The following is an 18,124-nucleotide window of genomic DNA, read 5'->3' as shown; positions in this document are numbered from 1 at the left end:
GTCGCCTTTGGGTTTCTTTCTGCCGTTTTGTTTTGTTATTGCACACTACATTTGGAGAGGGACTGTCTTATCCCACCTGGATTATGAATTATTGTCAGTACCACAAATGAGCTGGATTGTACAGCTATTGGTGCGAAATCAGACCTGAACAAAAGTATGTGTCTGGTTTGTCTTGTTCCATCCCTGTGGATGTACGTTGGATATGTATGGAACTGAAACCTGGACGTTTGCTAACACAGAGCTTTGGTTATCTGTGAATTTTTGCATTTTGCTTTGAATGACAGGCTACTAGTTCAGGGAGAACAGTCAAGATGCAAGCATTTACCCTCTTCTCTCCCTTCCATTATTCAAATATTATTTCTTTTAAAATTTCTTATAAGAGACACAAGCATAACTTTCATTCCAGCATAAAACACTTCAAGCGCTGTTGTTGCTCTGTATGTGGTAGGGTCTGTCTCATTTTTCCCAGAACTGAAGTATCTGGAGCCCAGATTTGTAGTCAAGATTCAGGCACATTTTTGTGGCCTCTTATTTTGTGGTTTGTTTTTTTTTTTTTTAAAAAAAAAACACAACACCCAAGTTTTAATAATTTGACCTGCATTTTCATAATTTCTAATGTCTGTGGCATCCTTCCAGATGTGTTTCTGCCTGCCTGACCCTCCTGTCAATACTTATTAATTTCACGGCAATCTTTTCAAGTGGCTGGAAACAAACAGGGAAAAGTTACTCTAAGGTCAAGAATGAGCCCAGGGAAGCAAAACAGGAATGGTCATGCTCCAAACAATAGTATACATTGCTGTAGCTTTTTCTATTCTTGCTCTTAAAATGGTCCTGGAGGTGAGAGGAGGCATCAAGGTGCTGGCCACTGGAGTGAATCGGTGAGTCACTGGTAGAACAAGGAGGTCCAAGGCTCTAACTGCTGTGCAAGATCTTCTGATGGAAAGTGATATGTGGGCATTATAGTCAGGGTGAGGGCTTTGGCTTCTTAAATAACCATTCACTGGAATAACCTGGGGGGTAAACGGTTTGGAAAACTTGGGACTCTACAGGCAGCAGGACCAGGGAGGTTGAAGTGTCCTCAGCCTGCAAAGTGCCTACCTGGAGCAGTAGCTTTCTTGATGTGATACGCTTACCAAGTCGAAGTAAAACAATACCTAGCTAAACAAACTTGATTGTCTTGGAGAAAACCACAGGAGGAGCTACTTGCTTTGGGGTTTTATTATTGTGCCCCATCCATACAGCGAGAGCGCTGTGTTCGTGGGTCTCGGTGAGCAAGTGAGGAAGCAGCAGGCAGGGCCGAAGGAGACTGGGGGCAGCTGTTGGCAGCCCTGGCTGCAGCCTGCCCCGGGGCTGCTGGCAAACGGGGCACGTTTTTCCTAGTAGGGCCGAGGAGCCTCCCGGGGCCGTGGGGTACGGCAAGATCCTCTTTGGAGCCGCCGGGAAGGCTGCGGGAGGGCGGGCAAGCCCGGAGCAGCGGGAGCCCGCGGGGCAGACGCCCTCCGAGAGGGGGTCGCGGAGGGAGCCAGGCCCAGCGGAGGGGCTGTCGCGGCGGGCGGGAGCCGGTTCCCGGGGAGAACACGGTGCGGCCGGGAGCGATGTGCCTGCGCGTGGCGCCGAGCCATAGCCCAGCGCTGGGCGGGGCCTGGCCGCCTGCTGGGCGGGGCCTGGCCTCAGCGGCGGCTCCTGCGGTGGCAGCGCCCTCTAGCGGCCGGCGCACGCTGCACGGGGCCGGACGAGCCCCGGTCGGTGCTTTCGGCCGTGGCGCGTCTCCACGCCGGGGGCCAGAAATGGGGTGAGACTTCCCAAAGCGCCGCGGGCTTCCTACAGCGCCGGTGGGTGAGCGGATGGCCCGGCGTGCCCCCTGGGTCGGGCGGAGGGGGGCTGGCGTACCGGCACGGTGCGGCGGGCTGGGGTTCCTTCCTGCAGGCTGGGGAGGTCTGCGTGTGCCCCCAGGCCCACCGGGACTCGGTGCCCGGGGTCCCTCGGCCCCGCAGTGGAGACCCCCGCCTGCGGTACGTGCGGGTCTGAGTTTGCACATCACGTTGCGCATTCAAAAAGAAAAGGTTGGGTTTTTTAGAGGGCTTTTACTAGAGGAAATGAAAAAATATGTATCTGACATATTCGAAGAGTTGGTTTCAACTTGCATCCTGACTGTGCCAGATGTTCCCCAGATGTCAAAGGGAACCAGGCACTGAAACAGCAGAACACATTTAAATTCTAACTTTGGTATTGACAAAGAATGAAGAGTCCTGGGTTTGTTTTGATTTTTCTTTCACTTAGTAACTTTGATATCTATTAATTGTCTACTAATCTCATTGAAGGTGAATTAGTTCCTTTTTTTTCCAGGCATTGTGAGGTCAATACACGTCCTGGCTGCTGCCCAATCTCTGCTTTTTGGGTTGGTGTGGTGCTGAGCAGCTCTTGGAAAAGCGCTGTGAACATCGGCAAGGATTGATTCATGCCGCAAGGGTAAAAACAGAGTGCTGGGCTCCTCCATGAAGGCGTATAGGTCTCATCAACTTGAGGCTTGCCTCTTTAGTGCTAGCCTTGACAAAAAGGTTTCATGACACATGGAAGAGTTGAAGGCTGCGGGAGAGGTTGGAAACCACTCCAGTCTGCTGACGAAGCTCCCTCGGCAGGGCCCAGCATCCTCGGGAGCGGCAGCAGGGCAGAAGAGGGGCTGCGGTCCCGGGGGCAGGACTTGGCTGGGGCAGTCCTCGCCTCCTCCCCAAGGAAAGCGGGGTGGGGAAAGAGCGTGCTTCTGCCTTGGCCGCCCCTTCTCCCTCTCCTTTCCCTTCTTTCCCTTTCTGCCTAAGTGAGAAAGCAACATTCAACTAAAATTTAGTGTGCAAAAAAAAAGCATTTTTTTCAGTGCATAATTCTGAAATCAACATGATTTCCATTACCTCGTCTGGGTGCAAGGGAGTCAGGTGCTCCGAACGCTCCCAGAGCATCTCTGCCCTGCAGGAGATGCTGTGTGTGGCACAGACTGTTCACAGCGTTTGGAGGCTGCAGCAAGCAGGCACGGGGTGACGGGTGTGCGCGGGCGCGTTGGCTGGCTGCCTGGATAAAACAGATCCAACGTGCGTGCAGGGGCGTTCTTGGAGAGCTCTGTAAGGTGTGTTTTGTGTAGGTCTTTGCTGTTAAACCGAGGGGAGGCACCCGCGCGCTGCTGGCCTGCTGCGGAGCACCGGGCACCGAACGGAGCCGGCGCTTCCAGCGTGCGCGGCGACTTCTGGAAGGGAATGGTGGCGGAACATTTTTCTGACGTGCTCGTGTTGGGCTTTGTATCCATATGAATCCCTAAGGACCTTTTCCGTGTTGAAGTCCTCGGAATAGCCCGGGGATGTCTGGGACGGCGTGGCTCCGCCGGGCCGCCAGGGGGCGCGCCCGCAGCCGGTTCCGCGGGAGGGCCGCCCGTGCCTTCCGGCTCGGTGACCCGGCAGCGCAAGGCGAGGCCATGGCCGCCTGCTGAGGTGCGGAGCGCGGCCGGGCGGCGGCGGCGTGGCTGCCCTCGGCCTCTCGCTGCCCGCCGGCCGCTGTCGAGCCTGGGGCTGGAGCGGGCCGCCGCCGCCGCGCTGGGCTTCTCGGGTCTGGCGGGGCGGGGCGGGCCCGGCGGAGCCCCGAGGGGGCGGCGCGCCCCCCCGACCCCTGGAGCTGCCAAGTCTGTCACCGCCTGTTCCACAGTTTTGGGGTGGTTTTTTACTGGAAGCGGTTGTGCGGCAAAGCTGTTTCATACTCTCTCTGTTTAGGGTGAGGACCGGCTTTCGCTGGTGGGCCGTGAGCCAGGCCGTACCCCTGGGCCCCGTGGCACTCTGTGTCCCGTCAGCTGAAAATGAAGACTGTCCTGATGGTGGCGGAGAAGCCTTCCCTGGCGCAGTCCATCGCCAAGATCCTTTCGAGAGGTAGGGAGGGAAGCGTGGAGTTCTGTCCCGCTGGTTCTACCAGTGGCACCGTCCAAGTGCTCTTGAGCACGGGCCCCAGCTGCGGGGGTACCGGTTAGTTGCCTGGGGGCAAACTGATGCGGAGGTTGCCAGGCATTGCTGTGGGTAAAGTGAGATGGAGAAACATCCCGGGCAGTTATCTTGGGGCAGCTGCCGCTGGGAACCACAGCTTAGAACAAGTTGCAGTTTATAAAAGAACTGGGTGGCCTTTCACATTCTGATTATTTTTATGTGCTGGTGCCTATACAATCCAAGAATCAAGGAATCTGGGGTTATACTTTATGTAACTGTGGCATATGTTAGTGCACAGCGTTTCCAGAAAGTGTCAACCAAGTAGCTGTGCTGAGATTTTTGAAGCTATGGTAAATATTTTATAAACCACGTGGAAAATAGAATGAGTTAATTATAACTGTGCGGGTCTAGGAAACTAGCTGTATTTTCATAAGGATTTTTTGGTGGGAGGGGAAGGATGGAGGAGAAAAGGAATAGTTTCAATTGAAAATGAAATGTGCTTTAAAAAAGGTGTAAAGCGATAATTAACTGAAATAAAAACATGGATTAAATGAGTAGAATTTTGCGACCAGGAAGACCCTAGCCATAAGATCTAAGAAAAGGAGGATGTGATTTTGAACAAAGTAACTTATTGCAATAGTTTTTCTTGTTGACATTTATGATGTTATTTTCACAGGAAACATGTCCTCTCGCAAGGGACTGAATGGTGCGTGCTCTGTGCATGAGTACACTGGATCATTTGTAGGACAGAGTGCCCATTTCAAGATGACATCTGTGTGCGGTCATGTCATGACTTTGGATTTCATAGGTATGTGTCTGTCCCTAAGATATTTTAACTGATACCACTTGTTGAGCTGTCAAGGACTTCTGATAGGAAAATGGTTATTGTGGAAGTCATTCAGGAAGAGTTTTCATGACAGAAGTAGAGAGAAAAGGAGGATGAAAATACCACTGGCGTCAGAAGTTCTTGATTTTTATTTCTAGATGTCTGGCAGACTTCTTGCATGACTTTGATCGTGCCACTTACCTTTTCTGTGCCTGAATTATGTCCCTGGAAAATGAGGGGAGGCAAGGTTCAATTCAGATGAAAAATGATTAAAGGGTGCGGAGTCCAAAAGGATGTTTTCTGAAACATTGTAGGTTATTACTGCAAAATAGATGTCTGCTAAGGATTATGCACAAAGGATCCTGTCACTAACTTGCTTTGAAATTGTTGGACTAGTCGTGTAACTACTGTATTTCCTCTAATGGTAATTGCCTCAGAAGTTTTATGAGGACTGAATTTTGCGTTATTCACACAGTGCTTTAAAGAGGTTTGGTTTTGTGTAGTTGCTAAGCAATGTTATTAATGGTTATTTCAGAGAAATGGAACTGAACAAATGGATTGTAATGTAAATCATAAGTAATGAACAGTAAAACAGACAACGTGCATGTTATATGTGCACTGTGAAAACAAGGGAAAAAAGCTATTTCCCCTTGGCTTGAGCAATTACTGTACAGCCGAAAGTGTGTTAAAATTTCTAAAAGATGTGTAGTATTTTTTTTTTTACTTTGTATGTCGTGTTTCAAAGTGATAGTTGCAATTCGTGTAAAAAGCTAAGGCGTCCCTTGATATACAGTAAAGCAAGATGTGTTAGCGTAGAAGATTTTCCAATACGAATTTTGAAAGCAAAGTTTTGCAAAGTAACGTTTTTTTTAAAATACAGATTTATAGCTCTACTTCACATACTTCTACTTTTCAGGAAAATATAACAGCTGGGACAAAGTGGATCCAGCAGAACTTTTTAGCAAAGCTCCCACAGAAAAGAAAGAAGCTAATCCAAAACTGACCATGGTGAAGTTTTTACAGGTATTCTTTTTTATGAGTAGTATTTGAGAGATATCTTTTTCTCGTGGCATTCTTTTTCTTTATTTCATCTGGACCCTATTCCATTTTCAAACATTAATTGTTCGTATTCTTTGTCTTTAGATACAAAGCAATGAGACCTATTTTTATCCTGCAAGAAAAAGAAGTGAAATTATTCTGTGGTTCTGGAAAGCAATAAAAAATACCAATAAAGTTGAAGGAGATGTAGCATGTTGCTATGAATTAGCCTTGCTTTCTAAAAAAAAATACTCATAAAGTTAGGCAACTTTATTTAAGAACCAAAAGTATAACCCTCTTCCAGCCCTTAGAGTGGATCAGTTATCTTCACTCTAGTATAAGAAAATTGAGTCTGTCTTCGCAACAGATAGTTTTCTGTTGGAGGGCAATGCCAGAGGACTCTGTCCTTTAAAACATTTGTTACTTATCTTCCCTCTACTGAGGCAGACAGGCCATCTGAATGTAGTGTTTCTCACACTGCAGACTTGAATGTTTGATTTAGCGGGTCTATTTACCTGCTTCCCAAAAATGGGCGGTGTTTGGTACTATGCTGTACAATGTGCTAGCGTTCTTCTAGGGTTGAAAAGAAGTATGTTCCTAAATTAGGATTTTCTTCCCTGCAGGAAGCAACTTTTTGTCATGGTTGTATCTGTCTCAGTAATTTTACTGTTTCTTACACTGTCTGAAGTCTTCGCCGTGTTGAATTCACTTTTGCCAGCACCTTCTGGGTTTTTTGATTGTTGATATCCTGTTTCTCAAAATTGGAGCATTAGGTGCATGTTTTGCTTCTAGCTTATAAATGCCTGCTTTAAAATAAGCCTGTGTTAGTAACTGATCACTCTTCACATGCACCCCTCTGAGAGGCAAGCAGTAGTTGGATGCTTTTACAAAATAAAACTTTCTGAAAGGCAAGCACATGGGGTGTGAGACTGATTTCTGTCAGATTAAATTCATACTTTGTGGTATCTTTATGAACTAAAAAAGTGGTTTTTGTTTTGTTTTTGTTTGTGTTTTGTTGGGTTTTTTTAATGAATTAGAAATTAAGGTACAGAAAGGGGAAGGGACTGTGCCCAGGGTTGCATACACGTATTGTGGCAGTTCCAGGAGACTTCCATTGCTATAGAGATATGCTGATTTTTTTCAGGCCCTGCAGAAAAGCAGCATGTAGGCAGACTTGTGCTCCCATGAAGCAGCACAGCTTGCTTCTCTCTTTGACCACTGTTCCAGTACATGCAGACTTCTTGTCACTTCTGCTATATTCTTCCAATACTTTTTGCACCAAGTAAATTATCACTGGTACTTTGAAGTAGAAATGAAAAGTACGCAGTTAGTGAGGGCTAACTCTTTCTTTGAGTTGCTGAAGAACTGTGCTAATTTTTCTCACAGGTGGAAGGAAGAGGTTGTGATTATGTTGTGTTGTGGCTGGACTGTGATAAGGAAGGAGAAAACATCTGTTTTGAAGTAAGATTTCAATTTCTAAGACTTATAATACTGTAATGTATTTGTGACATACAATACTATCAGTGTATTGTTTTATTGGAATATACAGTAAAATTCAAGCTAAGTTGAATAATGTTTTAAAAGCATGGAGGGCATTGGTAGAAAAACTTGTGTGCTTTTGAACTCCTAAGTTAAAGAGTATAAATCAGTTTCATAGATGTTGCTCATCTGAGGTGAATGCTTAGGTTTCTTAAATGTTAGAACTTTCCAGTGCTTTGGGACTTGGTCTGTATTTCGCAGCTGGCGTAGTTATTTTGCTGTCCTTATAAAACCTCATTATTAAGCAATTAGACACTTTTGAGCTTGGAGACTGCTTTTAGGTGTAGGATTACTGCAGGAATTAGGACTCTGCACATACAAGGTATAGAATTAAAACTTTCATATGTAAAGATGATTTCTTAACATCCTATTCCCAGAGGTTTACTTGAAGAGTATTCTTTATTTTTGTTTAAAGAAGCACATCTTATCAAGTAATTGTTTCAAGTTCGTTAAATGCCACTGTATCATAACTGGGCCCTGGCAATACGTAGGTAGAATAAGCCCAGATAGAAACTGGTATGTTCTTACCAAAAGGTGTTGCAGCTGTACTGGTGAATGTCTTTGCACTTAGCTACGATTAGTTCTTCACTTCCAGCAGTTGCTGTTTAATAAATAAATCCTTCAGTTTTTCTAATTCCTAATATGCTTCTGAGTGGATAGACAAATACTGCTCTTGCTTATTAGTTAGTGTGTTGGTGTGACACCTTAGTGAATTAAAAAAGTAGTTACATATAAGCGAATATTTTTTGGAGAGTGGGTTTTTTTTCTTTAGAGAGAAAAACTAAGTTAAGCCCTTACTTTTCAAATACTCTTAAAATATGCTTCTGATCTTCATTAGGTTCTTGATGCTGTTCTTCCTGTTATGAACAAACCTCGTAGCACCGAAAGGACGATTTATAGAGCTAAATTCAGTTCTATTACTGACACCGACATCTGCAATGCCATGAATCACTTGGGAGAGCCCAATCGCAATGAAGCTCTTTCAGTGGATGCCCGCCAGGAGCTGGATCTTAGAATTGGCTGTGCGTTTACAAGGTGACAGCTTAGATTACAGACAGTTTTTTGAAAGGTTCAGGAGTACTGCTCTGTCCACTGTCATGGTTTAACCCCAGCCTGCAACTGTGCATCACACAGCCACTCACTCACTCTCCCCACCGCTGGAATGGGAGAGAGAGTCAGAGGGTAAATAAAAGTGAGAAAACTTGTGGGTTGAGATAAAGACAGTTTAATAGCTGCGCATGCAAGCAAAGCAAAATAAGGAATAATTAGTTCACCACTTCCCACCGGCAGGTGGGTGTTCAGCCATCCCCAGGAAAGCAGGGCTCCGTCAGGTGTAACAGTTACTTGGGAAGACAAACACCATCACTCTGAGCATCACCCCCTTCCTCCTCCTTCCCTCAGCTTTATACACTGAGCGTGACATCATACGGTATGGAATATGCCTTTGGTCAGCTGGTGTCAGCTGTCCTGGCTGTGTCCCCTCCCGACTTCTTGTGTACCCCCAGCCTGTGGGGGTGGTGTGAGAGCAGGAGAGGCCTGGGCACTGTGTAAGCGCTGCTCAGCAATAGCTAAAACATCTCTGTATTATCGATGCTGTTTCCCGCACAAATCCAGAACATAGCCCCATACTAGCTGCTGTGAAGAAAAGCAAGTCTGCCCCAGCCACAAGCTGTGCCCACAAAGTACATCTCGGAACTCTGGTGGCTGTTTCTGCTCAGCACCAAACTGAACAGTTTTATGCACAGACAAATAAAAAGAAAATAAAAATTGTTTTACAGCTTTAACTGAGCTAGGTAAAGTACTTATAGCAACTATGGTATGATCTTATGATGTTCTCCCACTTTTCTCTGGGAATAAACAGGATTCAGTGGGGCAAAGTAATTTTGAATTAGGTGTAAGAGATGATATTTCTCAGAATGCTTTTTCCTGATGCCTGAATGATTTAATAAATTACTCGTGTTTGTGTGTATAACTTAATGAAAACTTCTGCTTTTCATAGGAATGAGAATGTTAATGTACTTGTTCTTGGGGTTTTTGTGGTTTTGTTTTTCTTTCAGGTTTCAGACTAAATATTTCCAGGGGAAATACGGGAACTTAGACAGCTCCCTTATCTCCTTTGGGCCGTGTCAGACTCCAACACTTGGATTCTGTGTTGAAAGGCATGACAAAATCCAGTCATTTAAGCCTGAGACTTACTGGGTGTTGCAAGCTAAAGTAAGTTTTACAATATGTGTTTGTATATAAGGACCATACATTTTTAACAAAGAAATGCACTTATATGTTCATTTTGTTCATTCATAAATTTGTAGCTGCTGACAAGAATTCACAATGCCTACAATTTACTCATGTGTTCTCATTCGGTTCACATGTGTGTCACCATTCTCTCGAGAACACATTCCAGGATGTCAGTTTTGTATTTCAGTAGTTATTGTCTGCTGTTTTGTAAGAATTTTTCAGTGCTAACCATCTAAGCTTAGACTCAGCCAAAAAGAATACTTAAAACGGTTTTCTTTTGTTCCCTGGGGTCCTTGGATTGACTCTGTTGTTAATTTGAATCCAAGATTAATTAGGCTGCCAACAAACACTAGCATTGCCAAGTATTGGAATTTTAAAGCAAATAAAATGCTCATTGTGTTAATTGGCAATTGAGCTCTCTGAGTACTTTGGCAGCTTATGGCAGTTTTATAGCCTCGCTGCTGTCCAAGCTCTGAGAGCAAACCAATATGGTTTTACTGCTTGTGATGACAAGGATTTTTTAAACAAATAAGGGATAGATGGTAAAAAGTTGCCATTTTTAGATTTTAAAATAAAGGAAGATGAAATCTGGTGTCTACTGTCATCTCCCTTCTGACACGTCTCGTGTCATGCTAGGAAATACTTGTGCCTGTTTTCAGAGTTTAGTGCTTTCTTACATTGGTTGCCTCATAGTTATTTTTGTACATGGGAGTTAAACCACGACCTAGTTACAGTTTAATACATATGATTGAATTTGCTAGATCAAAATGGTAAACTTAGAATTTCTGCCCATTTCAGCCTTTACTGTTCCCAGCACTAAAACCAAGAACAGTATTTCAGTTAACCGCAGGAATAATTCCAGTCATTCCCTTGGCCCCAGAACTCAAAGTACGCCATCTTTCTCAAAAAGCCCTGTGAAAAAGAGTACAAGTGCATGTTTGAAGCACTTGTGTCCTAGGACAGGTGGTGTTAGGATTTGCTTGCTGGATTATTGTTGGAAATGTGCTTTCTCATGCTTCTGGTAATAGTGTTTGGGTTTTTTCCCCCTCCAAAAGGTGAACCCTGAAAAAGAAAGTTCTCTTACTTTGGATTGGGATAGAGTGAGGGTATTTGATCGTGAGATTGCTCAAATGTTCCTGAATATAACAAAGATGGCAAAAGAAGCAAAGGTAAGAATATTTACTAAATGTCAGTGGAGCCCTGTTTCATATAAAGGAAATATTTAGTATGTCATTTGCTGCATATTGAGTTTTTTTGTTTGTTGTTGTTAAAGGCGAGTGTAGAACGTCTGTATCTTGGATTTTAGTCCATTCAGCTTTGTGTAAATGAGAATAAAAGGCAAGAGATTTTTTTTATTGTAGTTCATATTATGATAGTGTGGTCATCCCAGCAGAAGCCCCTTCTTAGTATTGACTTTGGAAATGATCATCGCTCGTGATAGGAAGTCTTCATTACTAAACCTGCAAAGAAATACCATTCAGATCTCTCTGAGCAGACCTCTTATTTCCTGTGAGACATTGTATAAATCAGAATTTAATTACTTATATGGCAATATTCCTGCAGTTAGATTTTTAATCGTGTATGGTACAGTCTTTATAGCCAATTAACTTCTAGTTCTGCTCTGTTCAATACTTGTTTGACAGTATGTTTGGATTTAAGTGCTTATAGCCATCAAGGTTCAAAGACTGCATGAAGCTTTTACAAATCTGGAACTGTACAGTTAGGACCCCTAAATGCTTGTAGTGCTGAAAGTACGTGCTGCTGAGGTAAATGGGAAGTAACAACAGCAATACGCCATCTTGCTGCATTCCCAGTTGTAGGACTGACCTGGTCTATAGCACAAAGGGACCTTAGGACTGTAACTTTAGAACATAGTAAAATTGTTTCCAGGCAGATTTTCTAAAGCAAAAATACATTAGTGGCTGCTGTTTTAAGAAAACAAAACAGATGTGACAATAGATAATGGTAGGTATGCCACATGTTTATAGGCATGATTGAAATTACACATTTACCAGTTACCAAACTTCAAAACTTTTACTGGGAAAATGCTATTTTCTAGGTAGAATCTGTGAGTAAAAAAGAGAAGGTGAAGCAGAGACCACTGGCTCTGAACACGGTAGAAATGCTACGAGTGGCCAGTGCTGCTTTAGGTATGTGTAAAAGTTCAGATTTTCACACTGTTTTAAAGCAAAATATTTTGGCTTCTCAGATGAAATAATCAAGGACATACCAAATATAGTTAGATACCCTCCTCTCCTTGTAATACATCATTCTGGGGAAAGGATCAAATTTAGAAAGCTTGTCAAAAGTGAAACGTTGGTAAGATCAAGGTACAAAAGTCTTATGGAAAGGACAAACCATGATTTATTTAAATGCTTTGATAAAGTACACTTTCAAATGCAGCAGACAAATCATAATCACAGTAATTTGTGACTGATTTTTGCTTTTTCCCTATCCCATCTTAGGAATGGGTCCACAACATGCCATGCAAATAGCAGAGCGTCTTTATACACAGGGTTATATTAGCTACCCTCGAACGGAAACTACCCATTATCCAGAAAACTTTGACTTGAAAGGATGTTTGAGACAACAAACCAATAATCCTTACTGGGCAGAAACTGTGAGTATGCAGAGCAAAACCTGTACTGCTTATTCACTAGTCTGTGTTTTAGAATATATCTTACTTGGTATATTATGATTTACAGGTCTTCAGAAACAATAAATATCTGTAATTGCTTTTCTTTATGGATGTTGTATTGTTATGGATTTGATCTGCAAAGTTTTTAACCTGCTAAGAGACACCTGTTTCCCACTTCAGCCAGCCTGTTTTCTCTCTCTTCGTTCACCCAGGTAAAAGCATTGCTATCAGAAGGCATTAATCGTCCAAGGAAAGGCCATGATGCAGGAGACCACCCTCCCATCACCCCAATGAGAGCTGCAACAGAAGCAGAATTAGGTATAGGCAAATTCAGTAGTGTTGGAACACTGGATGAGGAAAATCGTTCCTTGAGGTGTAGGAGCCAGTTTGAAAATCCCTGAGTTTCAACAGAAAACAGAATTACTTGAATGGCAGGAAGTGAATAGAGCTTGGGCTTTATCTGAACTTAAACTGCTGGTGACAGTGGAGTTCACAGCTGGTCTGCTCTTCAGTAATTGATCCTAGGGACCATGGTACTGCTGAGAAAAAGGAGTAGTTGACAACTGAATGCCTGCATTCTCTAGGAGAAATATGTCCCAGAATAATAGCTTCCAAGTATTGAAATTCTATTGTATTCTTGTGCTTGTAGGTCAAATTTCAACTGCATTTTAATTTAGTCTCTGTGGTTTGTGGGCTTTATATTAAAGTGTAGTATTTCAATTTGTGCACGCTGTGATCCCTCAAAAATTATTTTAAGGTTATAATAAAGTGTAGGGAATGTATTGTATTGTTTATTAGATATAGCTGAGATTGTTGTAGAAGATTGATAACTTCTGGTTTTCATGAATTGGTGAAATAACCTCTGACAGAAAAAAAAATTTAAGCAAAAAAGAAAAATCTTTTCTGCTTCACGCTGTCATTCAGACTTGTTGCAAGACTGGGAGATAGGCTGGCTAAATTGGCGGTCCTTTTCCAAAAGCATCTGCATGCAGCTCATGTCTGTATGACATCGTGGTTTTATAGGCTGGAAGTTTTAAAGAAGAAACTGGAAGAATTTTTGAATGTTACTTTCTTTTAGGTACCAGTTTTTCCTGTGCTATCTGTGGAAAATCTGGTACCTTTTAGTGCAGATTTTATGTAGAGCTGCAGGATGTGAGTTCTGTGGGTAAGATGTTGTTTATCCTTAGGTGGAGATGGATGGCGACTATATGAGTATATAACTAGGCATTTCATAGCCACTGTCAGCGCTGATTGCAAGTACCTACAAACCACCATTTCTTTCAGTATTGGCCCTGAACGTTTTACCTGTATCGGAAAAGTGGTAACTTCGCCAGGTAAGACTAATCAGGGAATAAGTAGTTAGCTACAGACCTATTTTTTTTTTCCCTGCATTAATACATTGCATGGATATAAAGTGACACTTTGGGGACAAGGACAATTTTAAAGACATTTTTTAAGCTATGAAGACCAGAGACCAAAGCTTTGTCTTTGTTTCCATACTTTAATGACAATAGAAAAAGTCTTACTTTTCATGTAGTCTGAAAGTTTCAGTGCCACATTTGCCAGTGTGAAGACCAGTCATTTTACAGACAGCAGATGTCTTTTGGGGGATAAATTACACAAAGGCCAATTTTTTTTTTTCTTGGGCCTCTGTAAAAAGAATGTAGCACCACCACTGATATTTTTGTGGTAAGCTGGCCCAGTAGCCCTTATTACATTAATATGATGTAGTATTTGTATTTCCTTTTTAAGAAACTTTTCCCATCCATCCTGGCACTTTGCTTTCATTCAAGGGAAGTGTTTACTCTTTTTTTTCATACATCTGATGTGGTGTAGTGAGAGATACTGTCTTGTGGTACCGTGTTTCCTCCGTATTCCTAGCCTCAGGCATTTTCTGCATGGTATGGCAGACAACTTCTTAACACTGATCTGTAAAATGCAGCCCAAGTTAAGATCAGAAACATACACCTTGGCTTTTTGAAAGCTGTGAAGGTAAGCTGTCATTATTTTTGTTTGTTTCTTTACCTCCAGGCTTCACAGAAATTATGCCATGGCACAGCATCCCATTAGAAGAGAGCCTTCCCCACTGTGACAAGGGAGATCTTTTTCCAATTGGTGAAATAAAATTGCTGGAAAAGCAAACTAGTCCTCCTGATTACCTGACAGAAGCAGAGCTTATCACTCTGATGGAAAAGCATGGCATTGGTAGGAACTTGCTTAACTTAGATTATCCTGTAATACATCCACCAAGAGTGCAAAGAGTCTGAATTGCTCCTTTGAACTCTCTCTGTCAGTAGTGACCTTTCAGTAATTATTTGAATACATACAGTAATTATCCCTTTTCCCCTTCAAATCACAGTGCCTGTAGCAGCTCTTACCAGATGGTAGATTGTCTTTTCTCCCATATTCCTTTCCCTTTCTTATCCTCATGCCTCATTTCTGGCCAAAGCAGTATCCTTTGATAACATGTCCGTGTCACTTCCCTGTCAGAAAGACATTCTTCCACCCGTCAGGTATCTCCCCACTCTTAGGAATGATTTCTTGTCTTTACAGCTTGCTTCAGCTTTGCGGGCTCCAGTAGTCCTTGTATATCTTATTATACAATTTACCACAATATTACTTTTCTTTTTCAATCTGACTTGTTTCTGTTGGTGCATTTTCATAAATTTTTCCAGTCAAAACATAGTCTCATACTCTACTGTGTTCTTCCGGAATGAGTGATTGTGAGTGTCTTCCTTGGAAGAGACAAAAGGATTAAGGTTAAAACATGTTTCAGACTTCTCAGAACTGAAAATTAATGTAAGAATTACTAGAGAGAGAAGTTATCCACTGGAAGTTGGTTAACAGTGAAAAGGTATCTAAATTTTAAGCAGTCTCAGGAGCCTTATAATTTGACATAAACCTAGAGAAATCAGGAGTAATTTGATGAAAACTTTGTTTTGTTCAGGATGGATATATTGTTTTCCTTTGTGTGGCAGGAACTGATGCAAGTATTCCAGTCCACATTAACAACATTTGCCAGCGAAACTATGTCACAGTGGAGAGTGGTCGGAGACTAAAGCCTACAAACCTTGGCATTGTTCTGGTTCATGGTTATTACAAAATAGGTCAGTTAAATATTCTTCTTTTTGCATCCTTTTACCTTCTTTTCCTTCAGTATGTCAAGGGCTGTTGTCACTGTGTAAGTAGCATTTCTGTCTCAAATGATGCATCTGGGAAAGTATTACTAATTCCAAAGATTAACAATTGAAACTTGTTTATTTTGATGTCAGTTTATGTATGGTTTCCTACCCCCATTTTTTGATCTTTCATTGCTGCTTCTCTGTTGATGCTGTTTCTGGTTTTCTGTTAGATGCAGAATTGGTTCTTCCTACAATCCGCAGTGCTGTGGAGAGGCAGCTCAACTTAATAGCTCTGGGTAAAGCGAATTACCATCAGGTCCTGGAGCACACTCTTGACATTTTCAAAAGGAAATTTCACTATTTTGTGGATTCTATTGCAGGTAAAACCTTTTACATGTGAAATTCCCTACAACTACTTAATTGTTGCAAAAATGCTAGTAGAAAATAATGTATTAGGTTCCTTTTTCAGAGGTTTAGACTTACTGAAAAGTTGTGCCAGGACTGTAAGTTTCCAGTGAAACTAAGTTGCTGTCCAAAAGGAAGTGGAGTGAATCATGGCTCCAAAACTGTACTTCAGATTTTTTTGTGACTGTGTAGTGCTGAGTTTTTTAAAACTTCAGACTAGCTGAAGTGCTTAACCTTGTGTGTTTGTGCATGCTCAGTGCAAAACACTGTGTATTTAAAAAGTCTTTGTAAACAAGGAAGAGCATTGTGACTAAAATATTTTAATTCTCACTTCTTCACAGGTCTTGTAGATGATTTTGTGCGAGATTTCCTCTTAAGAGCTGGAATTCTAACATAAAAGTGATTATCTCTTTGGCAGGTATGGATGAACTGATGGAAGTGTCTTTTTCACCCTTAGCTGCCACGGGTAAGCCTCTTTCCCGCTGTGGTAAATGCCATCGTTTCATGAAGTATATTCAGGTATGTTGACCTCATGTTTGGAATTTAAATTTCACTTTCTGGGGAGCATTGAGTAGAAACCCCTTTGCCATTATTGAATTTGGATTAAAATGTAGTTGCAAAGAGTGCATTTCTAAAACAAAAAGCTTGATGGAGGTTTTCCACAGGCAGCAAGCCAGAGAGCAGCCCTACTTGGATTTATTACAAGTTTTGAACTCTACTGGCACTGCAGTTTTTCAGGAGATTTGTATTCCATTTGCAGGCCAAACCAAGTCGTCTGCACTGCTCTCACTGTGATGAAACCTACAGTCTCCCACAGAATGGTACCATTAAACTCTACAAAGAGTTGCGATGCCCCCTAGATGACTTTGAGCTTGTGCTGTGGTCGTCTGGATCCAGGGGAAAGAGCTACCCACTCTGTCCATACTGTTACAACCATCCTCCCTTCAGGGACATGAAAAAAGGTAGGATTTCTGCAAACACGCAGGAATCAACTTCACTTGAAATAAATTAGGTGCAGTCTGTACAGTGTGCTTTTTAGAAGTTTTTAATCAGTGTTGTTTAGTATAAAGTGCCATTCAAATGAGATTACAGATGACCTAAAGTTCACATCAAACCTGCTGACCAAAATTTATTAACTCATTTCTGGGTACTTTTTATAAAGTAAGAAATTAATGTACATGCACGCAGAGTAGGTGACCTTTTGTAACACTCGGTATGCAATGAAAGACACTGAGATTCTGACATCTTGCGAATTGGAGTATGCTTGGTATGGATAGGGCTATAGATTAAGATCAGGTCTTGAGAGTGTTTTGTTACTGAGTTAGATGGTGTGTCAAAAGCTGTTTGAGGAGCTAAGAAGGGGTAAAAGTTGCAGTTGGTTTGGTAACTGTGAGGCCAAACCTTACCTGAAGTAATGCTTTGAAGCTCCTAGCATCAGGAGCTTTTTGGCGTCTTTTTATTACCATCTTTTAATTAAAAATGTCTTTGTACTAAGAGGGTATAGTGCAAGTATAAAACAGCAGTTAGTTAGGAGCTGGGCATTTAATTGAAAACAGAATTACTTTCCATCACTGATGTATCCAAACTGCCTGTACTGTACAGTGGCAGGATCTGGCAATTCTGAAAGCCATTCTAGAAGAAAATTTTTGAGCAAAGGATTATTCTGAATCTGTGAAAGGCAAGTTGCTATTTGGGGAGTGGTTAGTGATTTAGAAAACCTATAATATACTAAGCTGTCTTTGACTCCTGTGTCTCACTTCCTCCAGACTGGGTAGTGCGGGTAGTGGTATAAAGGGTTCCTTGTAGTATGGTTTTACTCTTCTTCCACCAGGAATGGGCTGTAATGAATGCACCCACCCCACGTGCCAGCATTCTCTTAGCATGCTTGGAATTGGGCAGTGCGTTGAATGTGAGAATGGGGTTCTGGTGCTAGACTCGACATCGGGTCCCAAGTGGAAGATGGCCTGCAACAAATGCAATGTGATTGTGCACTTCTTTGAGAATGCCCACAAAGTCCGAGTGTCGCCGGAGACCTGCGACTTGTGTGATGCAGCCCTTGTGGACGTAGATTTTAACAAAGCCAAATCTCCTTTACCTGGTGATGAGACCCAGCATTCAGGCTGCATATTCTGTGATCCTGTGTTTCAAGACCTGGTGGAGTTGAAACATGCAGCCATGAGGCACCCCATGCACCGTGGGGGACAAGGGAAAAGGCAAGGTCGAGGAAGAGGTAAAGGCCGGAGGCCTGGAGGAAGACTCAATCCAAAGAAACCCAAGGACAAAATGGCAGCTCTGGCTGCTTACTTTGTATAATGGCCACACAACAGAAAAATAAACTTCTTATAAAAATTTGTTTCCCTTCAAG

At 42.6% G+C, this 18,124-nt stretch overlaps 1 protein-coding gene across 3 annotated transcripts; it reads left to right on the top strand.

Moving 5' to 3' along the window:
* Positions 1 to 1,693: 1,693 nt before the first annotated feature.
* Positions 1,694 to 18,108, top strand: TOP3B (DNA topoisomerase III beta). Of its 3 annotated transcripts, none has more exons than XM_080373951.1 (18): positions 1,694 to 1,832; positions 3,753 to 3,905; positions 4,633 to 4,764; positions 5,699 to 5,805; positions 7,207 to 7,281; positions 8,198 to 8,394; positions 9,417 to 9,573; positions 10,650 to 10,763; positions 11,654 to 11,744; positions 12,060 to 12,214; positions 12,445 to 12,550; positions 13,420 to 13,566; positions 14,264 to 14,437; positions 15,211 to 15,339; positions 15,585 to 15,734; positions 16,178 to 16,278; positions 16,520 to 16,721; positions 17,591 to 18,108. In XM_080373951.1, the coding sequence occupies exons 2-18, from the start codon at positions 3,836 to 3,838 to the stop codon at positions 18,070 to 18,072; spliced, it is 2,589 nt and encodes an 862-aa protein (XP_080230077.1). In that variant the 5' UTR covers positions 1,694 to 1,832; positions 3,753 to 3,835; the 3' UTR covers positions 18,073 to 18,108. The 3 variants fall into 3 exon arrangements, with proteins under 3 accessions (XP_080230077.1, XP_080230076.1, XP_080230075.1); XM_080373950.1 differs by lacking the exon at positions 1,694 to 1,832 and adding an exon at positions 3,212 to 3,476; XM_080373949.1 differs by lacking the exon at positions 1,694 to 1,832 and adding an exon at positions 3,212 to 3,664.
* Positions 18,109 to 18,124: the final 16 nt, after the last annotated feature.

The sequence above is a fragment of the Falco punctatus genome (genome assembly GCF_963210335.1).
Source record: "Falco punctatus genome assembly, chromosome: 1".
Taxonomy (NCBI): domain Eukaryota; kingdom Metazoa; phylum Chordata; class Aves; order Falconiformes; family Falconidae; genus Falco; species Falco punctatus.
The sequence above is the reverse complement of the archived record's forward strand: the minus strand, read 5'-3'. Positions and strand labels throughout refer to the sequence as shown.